Source organism: Salminus brasiliensis, chromosome 2 (genome assembly GCF_030463535.1).
Source record: "Salminus brasiliensis chromosome 2, fSalBra1.hap2, whole genome shotgun sequence".
NCBI lineage: Eukaryota > Metazoa > Chordata > Actinopteri > Characiformes > Bryconidae > Salminus > Salminus brasiliensis.
The window spans coordinates 16,594,900-16,620,226 of NC_132879.1; the positions used below are offsets into that span (position 1 = coordinate 16,594,900).

At 39.5% G+C, this 25,327-nt stretch overlaps 1 protein-coding gene across 1 annotated transcript in view; it reads right to left on the reverse strand.

Moving 5' to 3' along the window:
* Nucleotides 1-25,327, reverse strand: part of dock2-like (dedicator of cytokinesis protein 2) — a 134,686-nt gene that overhangs the window by 75,693 nt on the left and 33,666 nt on the right. The window contains exons 24-25 of the mRNA XM_072668653.1: nucleotides 18,896-19,002; nucleotides 4,961-5,103 (exon numbers count right to left, since the gene is read on the reverse strand). Coding sequence (XP_072524754.1) covers nucleotides 4,961-5,103; nucleotides 18,896-19,002 — 250 coding nt within the window. The remainder of the gene's footprint in view (nucleotides 1-4,960; nucleotides 5,104-18,895; nucleotides 19,003-25,327) is intronic.

The following is a 25,327-nucleotide window of genomic DNA, read 5'->3' on the forward strand; positions in this document are numbered from 1 at the left end:
CCCTGCTCTGAAGTGTCATATTCATCATTACAATTTTCCACAAATCACAACAACAAAACCTGCACAGCTCATGTTCTACTGAAATGCGAATGGTTAAGACTGTTGGGATGTTTGTCAAACCCACAGTGTTGATTTATGGTGGTGTTTCTGATGAGGTTAACTTTTGGGGGATTAGGAATGGTAGTCAAACCGCTGATAATGTATTTCTGAGAATAACTTCCATCAAATCTCCCGGCTCAGTGATATCCTGCTGTCATTATCAGCGAGTGAACTTTGCGAGGGAAGGCACGCACTGAGCTCAAAAACAGTCTCCCACCAGGATGGCTGGCTGGCAGCAATGTGCAGCTCTGTGCAGCTCTGAGGCAAACTGCTAACAGCCAATATTATGTGATTATTAGCTGCTAAATTGTGCACAAAATGAATACACTGCTTTGTTCAGAATGGTAGAGCTGAGAAAGAGCTTTCAGATGTAAAACTGTTGTGTGGTTTGTTTATTGGCTGATAATGACTAAAGATGTGGACTGCAGAGTCAATCTACAGGGTTGCCTTGGTCTGTTTCAGAGTCTAGATGAAGCTGATTGCAGCTAATATAGGTTGGGGAACTTCTCATGTAACTGGTTTAAAGAACTATAACTCATGAGATGAGAAGAGAGTGAGAGAGAGAGAGAGAGAGAGAGAGAGAGAGAGAGAGAGAGAGAGAAAGTGAGCGAGAGCATGACCCTTTCAGACTTCGCCCTTGATCCCTGTGTTTATTTGAAATTTGAAATGCTCCTGGAATCCTGTTAAGGAGAGGAAGCGAAGGATAGGAGATGAGTGCCGAAGGATAGTGAGAGGGCGGGTGACCCTGTCTCACCTTCTCCATCCTCCTCTGGTCACTTTTCCTCACTTACTCTGTCTGCTGACAATCGTCTAGCCTTTGACCCCTTTTGTTTACGCTCCTTCCTCTCTCTAACACTTTCCTCATCATAATTTCCTCCACACACTTCCTTCACTGCCTCACTCAGTTTCTACTCATCGACATCATTTTCACTCTCCTGTTTATCTTGCTTTCTGTATTTGTTTGCTCTCTTGAGGTTTAAAATGGCTTTTTTTGCAAGACCATCACAGACCACCTCACCAAAGCATGGCAAACAAAAAAATTCAGCAGATCACAATTCATAGCAAAACCTGTAAGCAAAGCATGTAGAAAATATACAACGGGTCACAATTTCTGTAGTATTAGTGCACTCAGCCATTTATACACCAAACCATTTACATTCACCAAGCATGGGGTGGCTATTAGGAACACTATAACACAACTAGAAAGGGGCTTCCTTTGGCTATCAAAACAGCCCCAATTCTTCATGGCATGCACTCCAAAAAGATGCTGGAAGGAGATTCTCATCCATGTTTTCAGCACAAATCTCCCGTTCTACTGCATTCCGAAAGGTGTTCTACTGGATTCAGATCCAGTGACTGGGAAGGCCCCTGAAGAGCACTGAACTCAGTCCTACTGTGGTGTAAATTGTGGTCATGAAGGGATGCACATGGTAAGCAAAAATACTCAAATGGTCTGTGTCATTTCAGCGATGATTGAGTGCTATTAACAGGCCCAAAGTGTGCCAAGAAAAAATTGACCCTTCCACCACTTCCACCAGTCTGGCCTGTTGCCATAAGGGACGTTGAGTCGATAAATCCATGCTGTTGGAAATCAGGATTCATCTGACGACCTTTCTCCACTCTGTCCAGTTTCGGTGAGCATGTGGTGAACACTGTGGTGGATCAAAGTTACCATGGCCTTTTCTGTCAGTCAACCAGTCTGGTCATTATTGGTTGACCTCCCTCATCAACAAGGCATTTCTGTCTACATAATTACAGCTCAATCGATGGTTCTTCTTTATGACACCATCCTTGATCATTTATTTGCCCATTCTGATGGCTGATACAAAAACTATCAAATGTATATTTAGAATTTATTATATATAACATTATTATTTTTTATTATAAAACATGGTAGAGCTGAGAAAGAGCTTTCAGATGTAAAGCTGTGTGTATATACAGCTGTTATATATACACTGCTCAAAAAATAAAGGGAACACTTAAACAACACAATATAACTCCAAGTAAATCAAACTTCTGTGAAATCAAACTGTCCACTTAGGAAGCAACACTGATTGACAATCAGTTTCACATGCTGTGCAAATGGAATAGACAACAGGTGGAAATTATTGGCAATTAGCAAGACACACTCAATAAAGGAGTGGTTCTGCAGGTGGGGACCACAGACCACCTCTCAGTACCTATGCTTTCTGGCTGATGTTTTGATCACTTTTGAATGTTGGTGGTGCTTTCACACTCATGGTAGCATGAGACGGACTCTACAACCCACACAAGTGGCTCAGGTAGTGCAGCTCATCCAGGATGGCACATCAATGCGAGCTGTGGCAAGAAGGTTTGCTGTGTCTGTCAGCGTAGTGTCCAGAGGCTGGAGGCGCTACCAGAAGACAGGCCAGTACACCAGGAGACGTGGAGGAGGCCGCAGGAGGGCAACAACTCAGCAGAAGGATCGCCACCTCCGCCTTTGTGCAAGGAGGAACAGGAGGAGCACTGCCAGAGCCATGCAAAATGACCTCCAGCAGGCCACAAATGTGCATGTGTCTGCACAAACGGTTAAAACCCGACTCCATCAGGATGGTATGAGGGCCTGATGTCCATAGATGGGGGTTGTGCTCACAGCCCAACACTGTGCAGAATGCTTGGCATTTGCCAGAGAACACCAGGATTGGCAAATTCGCCACTGGCGCTGTGTGCTCTTCACAGATGAAAGCAGGTTCACACTGAGCACATGTGACAGACGAGTCTGGAGACGCGGTGGAGAGCGATCTGCTGCCTGCAACATCCTTCAGCATGACCGGTTTGGCAGTGGGTCAGTAATGGTGTGGGGTGGCATTTCTTTGGAGGGCCGCACAGCCCTCCATGTGCTCGCCAGAGGTAGCCTGACAGCCATTAGGTACCAAGATGAGATCCTCAGACCCCTTGTGAGACCATATGCTGGTGCGATTGGCCCTGGGTTCCTCCTAATGCAGGACAATGCTAGACCTCATGTGGCTGGAGTGTGTCAGCAGTTCCTGCAAGATGAAGGCATTGAAGCTATGGACTGGCCCAGGTTCCCCAGACCTGAATCCGATTGAGCACATCTGGGACATCATGTCTCGCTCCATCCACCAACGTCACGTTGCACCACAGACTGTCCAGGAGTTGGCGGATGCTTTAGTCCAGGTCTGGGAGGAGATCCCTCAGGAGACCATCCGCCACCTCATCAGGAGCATGCCCAGGCATTGTAGGGAGGTCATACAGGCACGTGGAGGCAACACACAATACTGAGCCTCATTTTGACTTGTTTTAAGGACATTACATCAAAGTTAGATCAGCCTGTAGTGTGTTTTTCCACTTTAATGTTGTGTGTGACTCCAAATCCAGGCCTCCATTGGTTAATAACTTTGATTTCTATTGATGATTTTTGTGTGATTTTGTTGTCAGCACATTCAACTTTACACAGAACAAAGTATTCAATGAGAATATTTAATTCATTCAGATCTAGAATGTGTTATTTGAGTGTTCCCTTTATTTTTTTAAAAGTATATATGTTTTACATGTTTTATAATAAAACAAAAATAATAATGTGCAAATTTCAGCCCTGTATATTTTTTTAAATATATATTAAGGAAATATGTAGGGGAATGTAAAATTAGTTTTTCTATAATATGATCCCTTTAGGTTTAACAGGAGAATTGAGTCGCTCTGTTTGTTAAATGCCACCCCTCCCATCACCATTAAACTCCTCTCTGTGGTTATCTCTGTTCCCGTCTCCTTATCTCTTGCTCTCTCTCTCTGTCTCGCTGCCTCTCTTGGTGAGCTGTAATCCGTGTGAATAGCCACTTTTGTCCACAGAAGCACAAACAGGATTCAAAAGCCGTTGGCTAAGTGGTGATAAAACAGTGTGCTATTTTACTGCTGTACAAATACACACACTTAAACACACACCCCAATGCTATCAGCATCATATACGATCTAAAGGCTCCTCTACGAGTTACAAAACTTTATCGGGTGATTCAATTAGAATGCCATGAGCTCACTCACTCAGCATCTCTCTCTCTCTCTCTCTCTCTCTCTCTCTTGTTCTCCTTCACTAACCCTTTACATCTGTTCATCTTGTTCTGCACACTCTCTAAACAAACTGACACTAATTCCCCTCATCACCCTCTTCATCTCTTCACCATCCTTGTCTCATTTCAACACTCACCTCTCTCCCTCTCCCTCTCTCTCTCTCTCCCTCTCTCTCTCTCTCATCTGCATTTTCCTTTGAATTCAAGCTTCATTAGAATCATCAAAGTAAATAAAGTAGGACTGAAGCATTACCCAGACTTCAAAGCGTGAGCTCACCCCATACTTACTATTTAAAGGCACTATCAGTGTGTGTGTGTGTGTGTGTGTGTGTGTGTGTGTGTGTGTGTTTGTGTGTGTGACTGACTAGGTGTGTTTTAATCACCATTACATATTGATTTCCAAGGGTTACAACATGGGCTATGGATTATAATCTAAAATAAAGGTAACATTTTAAGGATTTTTAGTGGCTTTGTTACTGGTCAAAGATCATTCAATAAGCTGGTGTGTTATTGGTTAGCTCTGTTGAGAGATGATCTACAGTATTTGTTAGTAAACTATTAAAAATGAATGTAAGTAATAAGGTAATAGTAAAAAGTAATAATAAACGATGATGATTGAGCATTCTATTACTTTGTAAACTGCTAGTGCAGGTAAAGAGTGTGATGCCAAATTGTAACCAAACACAATAATACCAATAAAGTTACTTACTAAATTAAAAGAAATGTAATTTATTCATATTGACCTCAATGGAACTGAATGGAACTGAAACTGAAGGTTACATGCATTGTAAAAAAGGCTTGGGACTAGATCTTACCACATCTTTGCGGCTGAGCACTTCTAGGATGTTGTTGAGAAGTTCCACACTGTTTCGCCTATCGTCCTGAGACCCCTCTCCCACATAAGACAATGCTCCATTCAACTCCTTAAGCATCATGGGTAGGAGGATATCACGGCAGTCTGGAAATGACATTAAGAAGTCAGCGAAACGTTACTCAGAAATAAATAACACAATAAACACTAATATAATTAGTAATTATAATAAGGTCCTCAGACAAAAGAGTAGCCAATTTTAGCTATTACCACCTTAAACACGCAAGGTGACCAATATTTTGTCTTGGGAGTTTGCTAATAGTGTTAACAAGTGGACATCAAAGTCAATAGACATAATTCAGTACTTTAGGGACCTTATAATTGGAAAGAATTTCTTCACTATCAGTATGTAACGTCAGTTGTTGAGCAACACACCAATCGTATAATGTACACACACCGACACCAACACACACACACACAGAAATACCCAAAAGAAAACTCTATAAATTAACCCACTGTCTGGAACCAAATGGCAGAAGCTGAAGTAAATTAATTTAAATTGACTTTAAAACTCATTTATTTTCACTCTAAACCACTGACTAACGTCCAACCATCCATTTTTCCCATCCATCATGTTCTTTCCCTGCTTCTCTTAACCTCCTGCCTCGTTTCTCGGCTTCCCTCCCGCTCTGCAGGAGTTTCTGTGTGTGTATGTGTGTGTGCGTGTGATTGAGTGCATGTACTGACCCTAGCTCTCTCGTTAGAAACTGAATGTGCATTGTTAGTAATGAGCGTCTAACGAGCCAGAAGCTAAACGAGTTTTTAATGTGCTGACTCCACCTGGCAAGAGGGTAAGGAGGTGGGACAGATGCATATGTCCTCAGGTACTGTGAGTGTGAGCGTTTGTTAGGATGTGTGTGTCTTAGATAGAGACGAAAATGCCCAGACACACAGACACACACACTGTGGCAACATTCAGTCTGATCAGAATTACCAGAGCTGGACAGAAATGCTCTTTCATCTACTATTTCTAAAACCAATGAGTTTAAAAACATTCTCAAATCAGAAATTCTGATTCTGCTCTAATTATTTTGCTGTGCATCCCCCAAAACACAACATTAGCTCTTTCAAGGATGGCAACAAGCCTTAAAATTCTTAAAAGTGTCCTTCATTACACACTGATCACTTCCTTCTCTTACATCGAATAATACATCATGGTGTTTATGCACTGGAACTGACTCATGGCAGCTGTTTGAAGACAACATGGCAGCTGTTCCTTCTACTACCTATAAAGGACAGTGCAAACTTACACGAAGAGCATTTTAAATACACACCTCATATAAAACACAATAAAAGAAATGATGCCTGTCAACAGCGCTCATCATTTTAAAGGCTAACTGTAAGGCACAGCGTAATTTGCGCATCAAAAGCAAAGTGCATGTTGCAACCTACTGTAAATGCTACCGAAGGCAAAATAGCTCCACTCAACCTGCACGCGTTTTATTAGCAGCTATATTGCATTTAATAAAGCAGATAATAAAGGCTGTAAAGTCACTGGGCGGTGGCTCTGAAATGAAGTGCCACAAAACAAATCAATGAGAAACAAGTTAGAGGGAAAGTAAATTCAATGCAACCATCTCTGTCATTCACTGAAGAAGAGGTAACAGCAAGACACCGAAATCATTAGGGAAACTGTCACACCACCTATACTGCCTGCAAAACGTCTGGAGACTAGCTTTCATACAAATTACAGGGATCTCACTCTTTTTAGGAAAAAATCCAGGACTTTTCCAGGACATTTTCCATGATTTCCTTACATATCAACATGCATGCTGTAAGCGTTTTAAAAGCCACTATGTCCAGGGGGTTGCGAGTTCAAATTCCAAGCCATGAGAGAGTACATGGCCGTGCTTTCTCCAGGGGGAGGAATGGCGCTCTCTCCCCTTTATCACTCTTAAAATGTATGTTAGCTGACACAGGCATCTGTTAGCTAGTGTGGTGTAGCTGGGCACTTTCCTCCGAGCATGTCAGTTGCTTGGTGATGCTGCATTGCTAGTCAGGCAGTTAGAAAAGAGGCAGTGGCTGGTTTTGCGTGTATCACAGAAGATGTGTCCTTACTGGGAGCACTGTTAGTGCTAGGGAGTTGGTTAATAAGTTAATAATACCAAATTGGGAGAAAAAGGGATAAAATCAACAGATTATTTCTTAAAAAGTCTCTCAGTATAATGATAAGCATTTGCCTTTGCACACATGATTGCCTGATGCATTATTAAATACCTAGTACTGTTGTACATATGCAAATCTCTTCCATGTAAATTTTTTGCTATTTTTGCAAGTGTGGCTCACTGGTTTCAGAGCTCCTCTTGGAGATAAATAGTCTAATATTAAAGTAGAGTTACTGGTTAGATAGTAAAATGGGTACAGTGAAAGCTGACAACGTTTTATGATGAAGCTAGACTCACTGTGGCTTACTGATGTGTGTTTAAATGTTAAACACTGTAAGACATGATGCCATCATGATGCATGTATGAATCCGTCTATTTTATACTGCAGATAACAAGATTCAATCAACAGGGCATCAGTAACATTTCCAAGATGTTTTAGCAATGTTATTATTTTCCATTAGCATGACTGGAAAAATATAAAATATATTTCCAGATATTCCAGGACGCATGGGAACCCTTAGTATGTCTTCCTTGTCAGTTTGCAATAACGCAATATGTTCAAGACTAAACAGCTGTATTCTGAGGCAACCATATGAGGTGCAGATGTGTGACAACATGGTTACAATGGTACCTTGGCAATAATGACAAACCCTAAGCTTTTAACAACAGTTTAGACAAGTAAATGGTTTTAGGCATTATGTTGACTGACTCTTTATCCCAAGAAAGACACTCCGATGAATCCAGGGTTGCAAAATATTCCCAAAGCGTTAGCAAATAAGAGTTTTATCCTAACTGAACATCTGCAGATACTGAGAGGTGACTGGGAGAAAATATTTGATTGCCAGTGAACATTTACCTTAGTATAACAACTCTTCTCTTTTCCTTGTGACCTTTATCATCCACGGCTGAGCCAGTGAGTAGTGGCTGCTCTTTTTTAAACGCTGTCAGGGCAGAGGTAAAGTAAGGCGAACACAAGTGTCATTTTACAGCGCTCCTGGAGCCATGCGGGTTAATTACTTTCCTCAAGGACAAAAAGGCACAGGAGAGGCCCCTGTCCACAGTTCTTAGTGTCCTGCCAAGGAGCTGATCTAGAACTAGGAGCTAACCTTCTGGTCCTGGTATGGAGCCCTTTACCTCTTGCCATCACATCTGTTCAATTTAACAGCAGTGGTGCACTCTGCACACAGCTGCCCTGCCCCTGTGAATACACACTGTCAGCAGCAGCTTCCTACTGCACAGGAAACTGGACATATTTGCTGCAAGCCAAGTGCTTTGGCGTCCTCCACTTCGGCTTTAGCTACAGTCGGCATCATGTAATTAGAGCAACTGTGAGCATAACTAACAAAATCTGGTCAGCCCATGGCCCGTGTCCTGTCCCTAACCAAGCAAGTACAAAATTCAGCAGGGTTGCATTACCAAATTAGGTCTGCATTAAAATATAAGGATTTTTTTTTTTTTTTTTTTGCCGGGACTTATTCCTTCTGTCAATTGTCTGGTGTGTTGATCTATGAAACTAAATAATGACTATCCTACAACTCAAAGTTCCAGAGCTCTCTTTTCAGACAACGGCTTACACCACAAAACAGTTTTAGGAAATTGAAAACTATGGCAGAAAAAAGAGTGTTTAGGAATGGAAGTAAGCAAGAGTAAAGATAACAGTGTTTTCAGCAATGGAAAGACCTGAAAGAATCAAAGGGCTTGGAAACTGATGCCAGACTAGTTTTGCTTCTGCTTGACAGGTATTCAGTTTCACTGAGAGATTCTGGTGCAACAGCTTTAAAAAATGATCCTCACAAACTGTAACATCTCAACTTACATGTATCCTCACAGCAGCACTTTCTGGATAATAATGCTCACAATCAATGGAAGGTGTTTTAAGGTTTCATGAGGGTTGGATGGAATTATGTGACTGAAGGAGGGGGTGGACTACCTGCCGATCTGCTGTTGAGAACTCTCAAATCTAAACAACTAGCATTTACTAACTTTTATTTATTAACTTGGTGTACTGATGGACTCTGATCTCAGTTTTTGCAATCATGTTAAAGCAGTTACTAAATCAGCATTTTATCACCTGGAGAATATTAACTCATTATATCTAGAGGAATATCCAGAAAAACCTCATCTTTTTATAAGAATTGATTACTGTAATGGTCTTTTAACTTGATTCCTCAGAAAAAGTCAATGAAACATCTTCAGCTGATTGGAAATTTAGCTAGCTAGGAGCAAAGAAAAAAATGCACAACCCAATTCTTACATTTGTACACTGGTCGCCAGTACTGATCGACTTTTAGGTCCTTTTCCTGGTCTATAAATCACTTAATGGTCTAGGACAAATTTATCGGGTATACTGCAGTGATATGAACTGAGCAGAACTCTCTGATTGTCAAGGTTGAGCCAGTTAGCCCTGCCCAAGGTAAAGACTAAGCATGGAGAAGCACTGTTTAGCTTCTATGCTGCTCTTTAATGGCCTTGAAACAACATCATTTAATATCCGGTCTGAAAACGCTCGTTTTTGAGCTTTCTGCTCAGATTCATAATTCTTTTTTTAGGTCTACTGCCCATTTGTCCTGTAAGTACACTTCATTTTACTCTATCATATCCTATTCTCCCTTTTAAATAGATTGCTTTAATCATGTTTATAATTGTAAGATCTCTTCACTGGCTTCCTGTAGCTGCCTGCATCAGATTCAAAACCCTGACGCTGGCCTACAAAGCCAAGAATGGACCAGCTCCTCTGTACTTGATGGCAATGGTCAAAAGCCGATCTGCACGAAGAGCCCTTTGAGCTCGGTTTGACCCACCATCCCTTAAGATCCACTTAAGACAAGCGTCCAGGCTTTTTTTCTGTCCTGGCACCGAAGTGGTGGAACAAACTTCCCCTGGGTGTCCAAAGTCGCTCGCTGTCTTCAAACTCAGACTGAAGCCCCTCCTCTTTCGAGAATACTTGGGTTAATAGTAGAGTATTATGGTCTCCATATTGACTTGTGTTTAGTAGTATCTAAAGCTTAGAGGTATCTTTGAATTTTTAGTCTATTCAAACTAGCTGAGGTTATTCTTGAGTAAACAGTTAAGCACTTTTGTGAGTCGCTCTGGATAAGAGTGTCTGCTAAATGCTGTAAATGTAATTGTAATGTAATGTAAGATCTGTGTTTTGCTTATTTTATTTGTTTGATGTTTTGAAAATAGCTTGAGTGACCTGTGTGTGTCTTGTCTTGCCTTGCCTTTGGTGGCTCATTCTGGCAGAGCTAAGCACTAATAACCTCTAGCATAGCTTTAAGCAGCTTTAAAATTCTACAGAGCCTCTCTGGACACATGGTCTGAACTTTCCATTGCAGAAATATCTACAGTTTTTCTTTTAACTACAGCTGTAATGTATAAACCTGATCTTAGTCATCCAAGAATGCTATGACTGACTAGTCAGCTTATGGCCTTAGAAGGGGAAGCTCAAAAACTGCAAACCTATGAGAAAGAGAGAGAGAAAGAGAAAATGTATCTGACACTATTATCAAGGGTGACTGCAGGGGTCACTGATGGCTCTTTATATAGAGAGCACCCCATAGCAAAAAAAAAAAAAAATGCTGGTGAATATTAGCCACCAAGCACTTTCTCAAGGCCACAGTACAGCAGCGTGACCTGCGCTCAGCCTGCCTCAAGCTACACCACTGCCGTGAGAGTGTATGTGTGTGTGTGTGTGTGTGTGTTTGCACACAAGCATGTCCATAACTATGACCTAGCTGCTGTGCTAAGCAATGCTGTACCGCAAAAAAAATACTGTCTAAGCAAGTAAAATCCTCATAACTGTAATCTAAATATCTGGCATTTCTCTTTTTGAGATTTGAATTTCATTAGTTTGATTTTTATTTCATTCTATTGGCAGATAATTTTCCTTATTTCAAGAAATAACTGTTTGTTTTGTTTGTTTTGGTGCTGAAATAATGCTTGAAACAAGCAAAAGTATCTGTCAGTAGAATAAAACACTTTCAAAAGATAACACTGCTTAAAACAATTAAGTTAAGTTAGTAATAAGTTAAAAAATCATACAATATTTTTGCAGCAATGTAAAAATGAAAAATATCAGATATTTAGACTAGATTTAGGAGAATTTTCTCAAAGCTGATGAGGCTTGGGCCAGCAGCAAATTCTTCCTCAGAGTGATGTTTAGGTGTTGAGTTCATGATGGAGTAGGACATTGTTTAAAAATTATGCAGTACATCTGTAGACACAGCAAGCTATCGATGAGCACAGATACCTTGAGACAGCAGAGAAAACTTAAATATCATAAGCTCATCATGTAATAATGGCAGCTGCCCCTCACACAGCATGAACCTTTCTCACGTGAATGTACAACCTACGAGAAACCTCTTTGAGAAACCTCATTTCAGAGGTAAAAGGTGCTGTTACAACAGAGACAATATGAGTGTGTGTGTGAGAGACAGTGTGTGTGTGTGTGTGTGTGTGTGTGTTCTCTTTAGGCTTTAGGCATCTCTCTCTGAGATGATGCAAGGGTGTATTCTAAACATTTCTCTGCTGTCTCTTATGTCAGAGATCTAGACATATAGACATCTTGTCTCTGCAGAGATGAGAGGGGGATAACCGTTGCCATGGAAACCATAACTCAGCCTTACCTCTCTTCTGTAAAAATTGTTTGTTCGTTCTTCATCCCAGGCCTCATCCTGGAGAGTTCACAATAAACTATTTCACATGGTAATAGGGTTCCATTTCAATTACCCTGCCAGGCTAAATCACAACCCTCAACAGCCACATGTCACTGTATGTGTGTGTGTGTGCCTATGTGTATCCAGGACATGAATGAATGTTCAGGTGGTGTACAAATAAAACAAAAGAGAGGGAATAACCAATTTCAGGCACATCAAAATGCTCCAGACTTCAGGTTTCAGTTTTTAGGAAACTGGGTGACCTTTTTATTTTGTTAGTGGGGGAAAACTGTATATACATGTATACGAGGGGTGTAACGCTACATGTGTTCATGACAAACTGTCACAGGGTTGGTACATGCCGTCTCAAAAAGAATATGCAGTACATGCTATTAGGGTTACTGCGGTAATTTCACCAGCCTTGCGTGCCACCTGGAAACCTTATGCTGTTAGCTTTTGGATTTTCATGGTGCTGTGAGAACTGTAGTGGTTTAGGAGTATTGCTATAATAACTGTAGTCTTGTGACCTTTGCATACCGTTACACACCTAATATATATAGACCAATGTCATGCAAAAATCTTGTATGTACAAAATCGCAACTTCACAGGAGAACTTCAAATTTCAATGCAAGTCAATGTAAAAATATATTGTTCATATTTCATATAGAAGTATTTCTATTGGTCAATACATCATGAATGTCTAATTGATATATATATATATATATATATATATATATATATATATATATATATATATATATATATATATATGTGTGTGTGTGTGTGTGTGTTTATGTATATATATACACAGTGTGTATACATTTGACAGAAATCAAGTCAAGAAACTGTGGTTTCTTTGTGAACCCAAACAACAAAACCAAAAACATTTGTTGCTCATAACTGTTAGAATCATATCAGCTACCGCAGAACCTCCAGTGAATAAGCTCTTTTCTCACTCGCTCTCAAAACCCACTGCAAGTCCTACATCACAAAGAGATGCACGCACAAAGACGCAGCGTTTACCATTTGCAGCCAAAAGCTTAGATAAAAACGCGCAGTCACAGACTAATAGACAGATGGTGCCAGACTGAGCAAAAAAAAAAAACACACACACACACACACACTCACACACACAAAAGTGAAAATGCCCTGCGTGGTTTTTTAATGCTTTTAGCCCAGCAGGATGAACACAGTCAGACCAGCCCTCGGCAACAGTAACCATAACAACGGCCACATTAGGGTTGGAGATAGAAACTTTAATTCACTTTTACTGCATATGAATTAGTCCGATGAGAGGCATCTGTGTGTGTGTATGTGTGTGTTTCCGGTCTATTCATCATTTTAATGTGTCAGGAAGAGATAGGGTGAGTAGGAGTCTGTGTTTGTGTGTGTGTTAGGTATTAGTGAGGTTATGTAATGTAGGTTTTATTTTACTGTTTCTCATTAACATCTGCCTGCCCCCCCCCCTCCCCCCGCCCGCCCTAAGAGTTACGTTTATCATCTGGGTCACACTGCATCACCAAGGAAATTTGGTCTCTATTCCACAAGGGACACAGAATAGGGAATACTCCATCTAACACACACACATACACACAAAAACACTAACTTTCAACAACAGAAGTAAACTCTAATATATACATAATGACAAATAAAGTACCAAAAAAGTTTTATTACTGTATTATTGGAGCTGAAATTTACTGCCAGGAGTCAGATGTGTGTGCTTTTTGCTTTTCGCTTTTTTTTTTTTTTTTATTTACTATTTTTTTTCACTAGAATAAATTAAGCACAACCGGAGGCCATTTCCACCTAAAAGCAATATATATTTCTTTGCGCAAGATCCATTTTCCTAGGCTTTTGCATAGACCGAAGAAAGCATACATAAACGTTAATTTGCAGCCCTCTACATGCACTAGAAATGCCTCAGGGACTGGCAAGCTGTTGGCTTTGGACTAACTTTTTAAGAATACATTAAACAAAAAAGTCCATGAACCAACATATAAAGGGAAAATAGTTTGGGATATGTTCACTCTTGGGGGCTCAGAGTGGTTCAGCAGTCCCACAACGCACTACCACTATGGCCCAGGGGTTAGAATCCTGAGCCATGCCGCGTTGCCATCAGTGGCCAGGGTCTGGGAGAGCACAATTGTCTGAGCTCGCTTCAAGTGGGAATATGGGGCTCTCTCCCCTCATCACACTTGTTGATGAGCTGGTCTGGTAGAGCTGGGGACCTTGAATGTGCTTCAAATGGTTCTTGGAGCAATACCATAGAAGAACCACTTTGTGAGTGAGTTGTAAGTGTCTTCACACTCACACATCTCTTTACATATATGGTCCTTTATGGAACCAACACTGGTTCTTCTAAGATCTGAAGTACTTTTACTTTAAAGAGTGAAATCTAAAAGGTCATTATAATGAATCCACACGTGTGTGCCGAGTTTACACCAGCCACTAAAATTAAGCTTCTTCATGCATTCAATAAATATTTGACCAGATTCCAATGTTGCTATTATTCAAAAATATACGTTTTTAGCCAAGCTGGCAGAAATATACGGTATAACCGATTCCCTCAGTTTGTTCTGAAATTGAAACTCTCTCCTCGCTCAATAACACAACGTGTGTAATTTCTTTTTAATGCTTTAATGATTTCAGTCTGTCAGATATTAGCATGTGACAGTGGAATAATTCAAGCTAATTGGCCCCATATTATATTCATGAATCCAATTTCACTGGGAGTGGAAATTAAATCAGATAACGACCTGTCATTTGTATGAGGATGTGTGATAGTGAGTATTCACGTGTGATGAAGATGAAATGCAGGGATGTATGCACATTCATAATACCATAAGCGTATGGGATCACTATTACTAATGCCTTTTTGAGCAGCATATATATCACTGTACAATCATTCACACTGCTAATGAAAATACAACAAAATAAATGTGTAGCACTTGTATCACCTTCCAGTGATAATCACAATGCACAAATATTCCTATTTATTCAGCCTCCAACACTCATTCAAACTCAACTATCACATCCTTCACCACCCCCTTCCACCCTCTCTGGTAGGACTCATAAGGGATTAAATGTGCATTGGTTAGTGTTGATAGGCTGACTGGGCTATTACAGGTTATAAATGTCCCTTGCCCGTCTCGCTCGTCTAACAGACGACACTCGGCAAAAACAGACCAACGTGCTGGACAAATTTCAATTAAAATGCCTGTCAATGCTGCTCGCAGGGGAGACAGTAATTCAAAAATAAATAAACGAGTGCATGAATAAATAAATGAGCAAACAGACAGCTGCAGAGGGAGCCACGAGCAAGGGTCTAGAATGTTGGCATGTGAAGATGGCCTTGGGCCAATCACCAGAAGGCAAAGAGCCTGGTTTATAAATATATAACATGTAATGCATGAGTCCCATATGGTGCATGCTGGTGGTGTTGCGGTGCATGCGTCATTTAGTACGAGATAAATGAATCAGAAACAGTGCTGGGAGCTCACACATGAAGAAAAACTGTGGAAGATTAGCAATCCCCACCTGTTTCACCCTCAGGACAGAAGTGTTCTCAGAAAAGAACAGAGTGTTGCCATCTTAATTCATCTCATATGAATTGTTTGGGAACACCTGGGCTTCTATTATAACTATACAGGTTTTCTGCCTTAATGTGCCAATATATATATATATATATATATATATATATATATATATATATATATATATATTGGAGTGGATTGGATAATTGGCTAATCTAAAATTCCAAAAATGACTAAAAAATCTCAAATAAAACATCATGAGTATTACTGTAAAATGTAACGTCGAGTGACTCAAGATTTAAAAATATTTGAAAATAACTATTTAATATAAAGAATCACATTTGCCAATAAATAAACATTTTGTCCCATGTAGTATAAACAGATAAAGATGTCCTGATACAATCCAGTGGATCAGAATCAGGGGGGTATTTTCAGCAGTTTCTGCCCACGACTGCTCAAACTATATGGAGACATACATTCCTGCCATGACTGGTTGTATGGTTACAAACAAAACCATCGTATAATCTCCTTGTTTCAGCAGCAGAGTACAGCACGTCTTCCATTGCTTTTAACCAGCCCTGAACAGCATGTTCCAAAGCAAGAGCAGGAGGCTAATACATGCACTTTACAGAAAAGCAAAATTATAGTGCATTTGCAGCACTATAATAAAAAAACATCAGTTCAGTGTGTGTACCAGTATCACACACTGAACACATCTAACATGAAACATCAAACATGAAGTGATTTCACTGCAAGTAACTGATAGCTGAATGATCAGGGAGACCAGTCTATTAAATGATTATTTTAAAAATGCTGGCTACCAAACAAACGAGTTCAGCCCAGAAGGTCACATTTTATAAACTATGTATTGAAAACAACGTAGCTGTATTATCCAGATAAACACAAAGATCAGATCAGAATTTGACGAGTCTCTGAATTAAGGGCCTCAGATCGGATTGAGAGAGAGAAAGTGGCAAAGAAGAGGACTTGACAGAGATAGAAGAAGGAACAAGAAGAGACAGCCACAGGAGCGGTAAATGGTGACAATCTGGAAACTCATCACAGAGAGAGGGAATTAGAAGGAGAGGAAAAGGAAGAGAAAGCAGAGGATGAAAAAAACACCTGTAACGAGGAAAGGAAGAAAGAAGGAAATGGCTAAAGACTGGGAAATGAAAGAGGATAAATGAAATGGACAGGTGTGTGGGGGAGGTGGGGTTTGGGGGCAACAAAGAAGAGAAAATGATCAAAAAGAAATAAGTCAGAGCAGGAAATCACAGCGGAGGAGAAAGTGAGGGACAATAACAAAAAAAAAAAAGATTCTCAAATGGTTTATTTAAAAAATAAATGCAGAAGAAATGGGTCAGCATCCTCAGTGTCTCTGACAAGGCCTGAATCATTATGGCCAGACGATCCAGGTGTAATGTCTTTAAAACAGCCAGGCTTATGGGGTGCTCCTGGTCAGCAGTGGTGAGTACTTACTGACAGTGGTCCAGGGAGAGACAAAGCACAAACTGGCAACAGGGTACTGGGCAGTCAAGGCTGTGAAGTACCTACTGACAGTGGTCCAGGGAAGAACAAATCCTAAAACAGCCGGTACTGGGCAGTCAAGGCTCTCTCAATGTGAGTACCTTACTGAGAGTAACTTAATGCTGGTTAACGACTTCTCCTCTAATCTCGTAATTGTGAGTCGGCCGACAGTAGCGGTGGGATTATTTTAAATCTGCATGACCGTGAAAACAGCCTCGCGGCCCTTGTGCAGTGAGCATGTGTGTAACCTCGGATGCTAGCCTACTTTCACTAGCAACACGTTAGGGCAAAGCGTTCAGCCTGACTGTGATGTGTTTAAAATAATGCAGTGCTAAGCACCTTTTCTTGTAAACTGCAGTGTTACAGTATGTAAGAAACATGAGCTGTATGATGAATTTTAAACAGTATGTATCATGTACCGTCACATCGCCAAGCACTCACTTAAAAAATTAAATCAATCAATCAATAAAAAAAACGTATGAGGTGAGTGGCTGCATGAGGAAGGGTGTGAGTTGAGTTGTGGCAAAAAAATACTGACTTGTCAGAAAAAGTTTGGGCCATCTGAAGCGGCTCAAAAAAGAAAACTGCTGAACACTCGATCAATCGCAAATACATGGAAACAGGCTGCTGAGCTGAACAGCTTCAGGATTTTCTTCTACTGGGCCAATGGCACACAGTCTTTGAATATATCACCCATCATTTACCTGAACATGCAGTTCCAATTAAAAGTTTCAACACAACTACTCATAGGAGGGTTTTCTTATTTCTGTTCCATTCCACATCTTAAAATAATAATGATAACCATGAAATATCAAAATTATGAAAAATCTTAATCAGGATTAATGTGTTACATGGGCCTCATTATTTCTGGCGAAAACCTGCTTTTTAAAATAACTAACTGTGAAGCATGGTGGTGGTTGTGTGATGGTTTGGGAATGCCTTGTTGCACCCAGACCTGGACATCTTGCTACCACTGTGGGAAGAATGAATTCTGCTCTGTATTAGATAACTCTTTAATAGAGTATCAGGCCATCTGTTAACTACAATGTTAACTATTGGAATGATTTAGACACAATTAAGACACTAATAAAATGACCGGCACGCTCATCTTTGGTCTATAAAAAAAGTCTCTTGATTTAAAGCAGCTGCAAGAAAGAGTGGACTAACATTCCTACAGAAAGGGTTGTGTTGCAATTATTATAGGGAGGTGTAACCAGCTATGACAGCTATTCCTTTTTCATACAGGGGGACTAGGTGTTAAATATATTATCTTCATAAATACATAAAATATGCTAATAAGCTAAATGCTTTTAAAATGATGAACAATATCTGTCAGAGCCATCCGAACGGGTACTGTATATGTTGAGAAATGATTCTCTTGAACTTCATTCACCTGCTTTGGCTGGTAAATGTCTCCTTAATCCACTTTAGCTTCATTAAAGAGCTTCTCAAAGCATTGCAGCTTGGTCAATTCGTTTGCTAAGCTAGCACCTGCAGAGACGCATCTTTTTCTCCATGAGCCTCAAACGTGTGAGAGTGTGAAGCAGAAATGCACACCAATGTACACACGGAAACAAACCCTCGGAGCCAGTGAGCCAGTGAGCCTGTGAGCCAGTGAGGTTATTATCAATCTGCAGATGATTCCTCACAAACAGAGTCATCACCCTCTTTATTAAAACCCACAAAATACTCCATTCATCATGTATTAGCATCTACTTATCAAACTATTGGACAGGACCAGGCCAGAGGACACTGTTTACTGAAGCATAATGATGCAGTGCTGAGAGGAGAGGAAGAGAGATAACGCAATGAAAGCATGATGAAAGAAAGATAGCAAGTTAAAAAAAAAAGGGAAATTGAACGGAGCACAACAAAATGGGGCAAGATAATGATGAGAGGTAAGATGGAAAAAAGGATCAAGGGAAAAGGGAGGATAATGGGGTCAGACAAGATGAGGGTGAAAGGAGAAAGGAGAGGAGAGAAAATGAGGAGAGCCAGGGCAGAAAAAATGCTGATGAATGTTGATTAGATAGATGGATGGATATGTGCAGCTGCTCACCCTTTCTCTGGAAGAGACGGCTGCTGACGATTTCAGTCATGGAGGCCACCTTATGCTTCTGCAGTTTGTCCGGAGGAATACAGGTGTAGAAATCATACAGCAACTTACTAGAGAGAGAGAGAGAGAGAGAGAGAGAGAGAGAGAGAGAGAGAGAGAGAGAGGACAGTGATCACAACTGGTGAAGATGTTTAAATCTGGAGTTGCCTTCAGTAAACAGACTGAGAACCACATTACCATCTAGACTAAGGAGATGGGGGTGCCAACAGTGTGGAAAAATATAATTTGTAAGATTTCAGCACTGATATCATGGAAATAGGCCAGTTAGCTGATGTTTGCCTCATTAGTTTTGCACTGGAGGACAACACAGCAAATAATACTGGAGGTTTATGTAGACCAATTAGATCTTTGTCAACAGCAATGCCACTAAATAGACAAGCACAGACAAAATTTGGGTTGATGTTACTGGTTTTAGCTATGGACAGTATTTTAGTTGGTGGGATGTACGCTTCCATTACTTGTTAGCTAAAAATATTAAAAAGATAGATAAGGAAAGGGAAATTGTTGGAAAATAAGAAACATAATCATGCAGTTTAGCTATTAAACTTTTTAAATAAAATATACCAACTGTGAAAATACATGGCTGATTTAGCTTCCTCACTGGTGACAATTATATTTGCTATTTGAACAAGGCTAGGCACCCATGCAATAGTATGCTTTGAAAAAATGTTGATTATAACAGTACGTTACACTATAATAAAGCATTGAGGCATAATCCACTAATCTGTGTAACAAATTGAAATGCTATAAAACAGCAGGAAGTTTTAGAAATGTGCATGATAATAAAAAATGGCAAAACAAGGGGTGGTCGACATGCCATTTCAAATCAAATAAACGTGCCAAAAAAAAAAAAAAGTGAATGGAATATTAGAATAGCAGGGGGGCGGATGTGTAGCTGTCTGTCAGTGTGGTTTATCACATCAATTAATTAAATGGCTTTCATGAACACTGTATTAGAAATGATTTACATTTCCATCAAATTACAGTACCGGAGCTCAGCCCTGCTTAATGCTTTGAAGAGGGAGAAGAGAGCGTGCGGGAAGAGGGTTGAGAAGAGCTTTTCTGTGAAACACTGAAAACTGGCACTACGACATGACATGGACAACGAGATGCTCTGTACTGGTCAAGAGTTGGATCTGAATGTGTACTTGGTGTCAATGGCTCAGACTGAAAGAGAAGGGTCATGGCAAAACCTTCAGCTCGCACCTCATTAGGTAGTTAAGGAGGTGTTCCTTTCATGGAATTCTGCAGCCAAATGTGTGGAGCAGTAGGACAGTAGTGCAGTGCACTGCAAATACAGCCTGCCAAATCTTTTGCAGTCTAATGGGGTTTAGATTTGCCTTTCTAGTAATCCTACGATTGCATTAAATGCCCTTTCTTTGTACAATTGAGCAAGAATTTACAAGAGGGAGTGCTATAACATGAGATATTGGCACTAGTGTACTATGCCGTCTGCAGAGTCGTGACTACGAATACAGTGTTATAGTATGGAATACCCCCCCCCCCCCCCCATGTGCAATTAAGTCATTTGCAATTACCTGTAAATAATATTGTTATTGCTTTTTACTTCTATTATTTATTTTGTTTATATAGTGGTAATTTATCTACGTTTTTGCATCTGAGTGTTTTGATATCCCTTTTCTGCTGTGACACTGAGAATTTCCCCACTGTGGGACTAACAAAGGATTATCTTATCTTATCTCCTCTTATGAACTTTGAGTGTATTTATGTGATTATACCACAGTTCTGTTATTGCTGTTAATTGTTAGATTTTAAGATATAGAAGACATTAAAATCAGCTTGTTTATCAACATTCTGTGATGTAAAATCCCATTGGAAGCATCAGGCTGGTCAGGCTAGCTTTATCTTCCAAATTTAAAATGCAAAAAAAAAATTCAAAACCAACAGATTTGACAAACTCATTCTAATTCATTTTGAGTTCTTTTGAATAATTCAGTAAAAGCTGGTGTGGTTGCTATCTTACATGTGTATGTGGTGAAGTAATATTTAAAGAGCTTCAGTCAGAGTGCCATTATCGTGCAACACTGGCATTCCTAGAATCTCTCTCAGCCAATCACATTGCAGGATCAGAACTAACTGTGGTATAATATAAGATAATGCACTGATCTTGCTTAAAATGGTAAAAAGACTATACATTATCATTTAAGTCTGTGCTGTTTGGAAATCAGTTTCTCTATTCTAACTATTCACAGTAAAAAAAAAAAAACAACATTACATGGGCTACCTAAGAGTTTTGCATGCCACGGCATAGCCATAGATGTATAGACGGTCTGTGCTATCGTTCCAAATCCGGACAACTAGCATCTGCTCTGAACCTCAGCTGGTGCAATAACAAAGGCCGGCTCATTAAAAAACAGAGCAATAGCAGCTACCAAAATGCAGCACATTAGCAATCGGGCCACATCCTCCGTCCTGACATATTGCTGGGCAAACACACCTTTAATTAGAGTACAGCTACACTAATTAAAATAACATTACCTTATTAGAGTCGTCTGAAAAGTGAGGGATTTTGGATACGCACCACTTTTGCAAAAGGGATATGTGTGTATGTGCGTAGAACAGGTAGGTAAGCAGCTGTTTGTATGCATGTGTTGTCCGATGCCAAGAGCCAAACAACTTTTCAATCTTTTCTCTTGTTAATTGCCACTTCATTACCACTTGTTAATTCTCAAGACACTCCAGCATGTCCTCTGAATGAACATATAATGCTAATACAGGCCCTTGGGGAGAGTGTTTGTGGTCCTCATTTTGGACAATTACAATCAATGAACTTGTATCACACTTTTGTAGCACAGTGCTGCAAAACAACCACATGGCCACAACTCTCCAAAACTATGCCACCAGTTATCATCATCCATCTGGAAACCTCTGTTTATTATTATTAGGCTAAATCCTACTTAATCACCAGCAGTGGTCTTTGGTTGTTCAGAAAGCATGCCAGCTAAATGGCACTTTCCTATTATAGCAGATGGTTCTTGGCCATGTTGAATGACACAATGCACCAGACTCTCTGAAGAAGTCTGGATTATGAGTCTAATGGTTAACAGCCTTACAGCCTATGAGTGAAAGTCACTGCTCTGTAAAAGATTTTCTGAGCACCTCATCCAAAAGCCTTTTATTTTATTAACAAAAGTATGGTTACTGTTCAATTTGTGACACACACATCTAGTGATGTCACAGGAACTGATACTTGAGTGCTAAGTTGATACCAAAAGTCAGCAGTTGTAGATATATGAGACAGTGATACATGTGTAGTGTAGTCATAGGCTGGGTACCACCAGTGTTTCCCCAACATATATTTTGCATTGGCAGACCACCGCTGCCAAATTCCTGCCTCCGCTGCTTCAGAACTGTATGAAATGTTATGAAATCGCAATTAGAGAAGCAGTGCAAAGGGCTTTTCATTTGAAATGAAACATTCAGAAAGTGAAACCAAGACAGGGAGAGGAGAGAAAAGAGAAATGTACATTAAACTAGCTAACAATAAGTTAGAACATTTGCAATGTAATGTAAACTACATCCAAACATTATATAATATAATATAATAATATAATAGAGGCAAGCACACCAGATGCTCACAGACGCTTCATAACTCCTAAAACTTTTCAATTCCTCAGCTTGCCACAACGCGGCACTCAGCATTTTGACAGTACTACAGTAGATAACGTGACTTGAAATTTACACAGAGAAAGGTTTTTGGTAAACAAACAAATGTCAGGTAACATAACTATACTAGCCCTGCACAACCTTATATCTTTCATCTCAAAACAACCAGTGGGTGAAAAATTCAATATTTATAAATGGATATAAATAAATCATTTAAAATGTATGTATTGCACTCAGGTTGTGCTGCATCTCTGTATTTCATCTCTTTTATCTCTTTTTATATTGTTTTGTTTTAAATAACAGTTGTGTATTTTTTATCAAAAGCTCCATCCTACTCTTGTTGCTGGAAAAAAATACTTTTTTCAATGAAGTGTTCAAGTTGCAATACGTTTATTTAATTGGTTCAGTTTATTGTGATATCAAAATTGGTACTGAGAATCGTAGAATTGGTATTGTGGTATCTCTATATCATACAATGCTTGGTAGCTGAAGCTCCCAGTGCACTTGAGACACCAACGGCAGTAAGCATGTTTAAAAAAAGAAAGAAATCCACAGAAGGTCCATACCATGTGACTGTGTTTGATTTAAAGGAAGTTATCTGAATCAGAGAATCATCATCTAAAATTCATTTCAAACATGATCTTCACTCTCCTCTGACACTGATCTTTAAAACTTGTACGAAATACATCACTGTGTGCCTATCTGTTCAACCCAGAGGGTCTCTGACAGCTTAGGGGGAAGGAAAACATCCCTGACAGTCCCTTCATCTCATTTAAATGAGCTTAACTGTTGTGACTTCACTGTTAATGTACTTAGCTAGTATTCCATAATTTGGCATTCATTTCAATATATATCTACATTTCACATTATTCCCATTCTACTGTTTTATACTTTTTATTAAACTTGGATTAAAGTTCCTAAATAAAAGTTTGGCTGCAAAATGTGTTGCAGCCTTTTGTCATTTTTTTTTAAACGGATTTGAATAAAGTTACAAAAGAAGCAATTTTCTCTCCGTAATGCAGGCTGCAACCTCTCATCGCCATAGAAATTAGCATTCATACTGCATTCACTAAGGAAAGTAACCAAGATTGTGTCTCCGATAAGACCCATTCTAAAATGCCCACAGTAGGACAAGAGAGAAGCCTGCAGTTTTATAAAAAAAAATCACATTCACTATTTCTTAGTTCTCAGCATCTGCCAAGCTTGGAGGTTGTGTATGTTTACCACATGTCTACAAAAGCAATTTTAGGTGCTGTTATTAATCTTTTGTCACTGATCGTAATTATAAGCAGTTAAAAATTCTGATAGGTTGTAATACTGGCTGATTTTATTTTATATGGCAATTAACTTAGCAGCCCCTGTAGTTTAATAGGGGCATTTGTCAAGATTCAACAAACACAACAGTGGTTAAGAAGATGAAAACAACAACACTGGAACGTTTTTGTTTTTTTTCCCGTTGGATCTGTCTTTCATTTTCTGGTCCAGGACGCAAAGCAGGCCTCCAAAAACTCTTTTACATTAAAACTTGTCATCTAACATATTCAAACAAACTCTTGGTATAACAGTGGCCAGAGCGGACATTAAACTTTCATGTCTGGAGGTCCAAATGGTGTTAGAATTTACCATTATATATGGTGCTGCCCACTGAAACACTTAGCTTCTTGATAGTTAAATAATAAAATCTAGATTTTGGCTCATAACAATTAGGTGCTGTGAGAATAGTCAAGTTTATTTGATATAATGAGCTCCCATGAGTTTTTCAGTCACTATCAGTGTTAGCTGTAGATGACCCGTATTACATATCTTTCTCTGAAGGAGGTTCACCCAAACATTACTTTACTGAGCTCTCTAGTGATTAATGTAATGAGTAAGATTAATGTAATATAGATTATTTGAAATCTGTTACTCAGTTTTTTTACTCACATATTTATAGTGTTTAAATACCTGTAGCACTGCTAATTTGTGTCCATATTCTTCTCCTTTAAGTGAAATGATTGTCGTAATTTGAAGGCATTTAGTTATCATGAAGCTTTTGGGCAGCACAACACATTTTGGGCCACAGCAATACACAGAACTGATTCTCCATGTATGTTATGTTATGTTGGCAAAACAGTTGGAGATGGGTGCATTAACAGGCCACTGAACAGTGTCTCATACAGACATTGAAAAGGTCTGGCCTGTGGCGCTGTTTTTTAAAAATGTTTTTTTAGGCACATAATATACATACTGATGCTGCTGATATAAAATATATGTTTTGGATTAGCAAGAATGGGAATAGACAGTCAAGTAATTCTTATTTAAACTGTGCTTTACTGGTAGATGTGGATGTCACTCATGACTGTGAATTGTAAGATTTGATTGTCCATTCCCAATGATCACATTTCATAAATTAAGATCAACTGTGAAAATCAATAAATCCAAGCAACTTAAATATGTGACACATCATTCCCAGTTAGGTTTCACCTTCTGGTGCTGTTTTGTCTTCTAGTTCTACCTCCAACCTCTACTTGTTCTGTTTAATCTACTGCCTGGTCCAACATTTCCGGTCATTATCACCTAGGTCTTGTGTTTGCTGTGTGATTTTCTCTTGCAAAATTTCTTTCTGCATTTATTTGTGTATTTAATGCTTCTGCTTCCATTAGCTCTGTGTTCACACTATGTTCTGTTTGTAATGTTTACTTAATAAATCTGGACCGCCTGCCTCATTCCTGTCATAATACCAGCTGGTTTTAGGATTGCAATGGTATG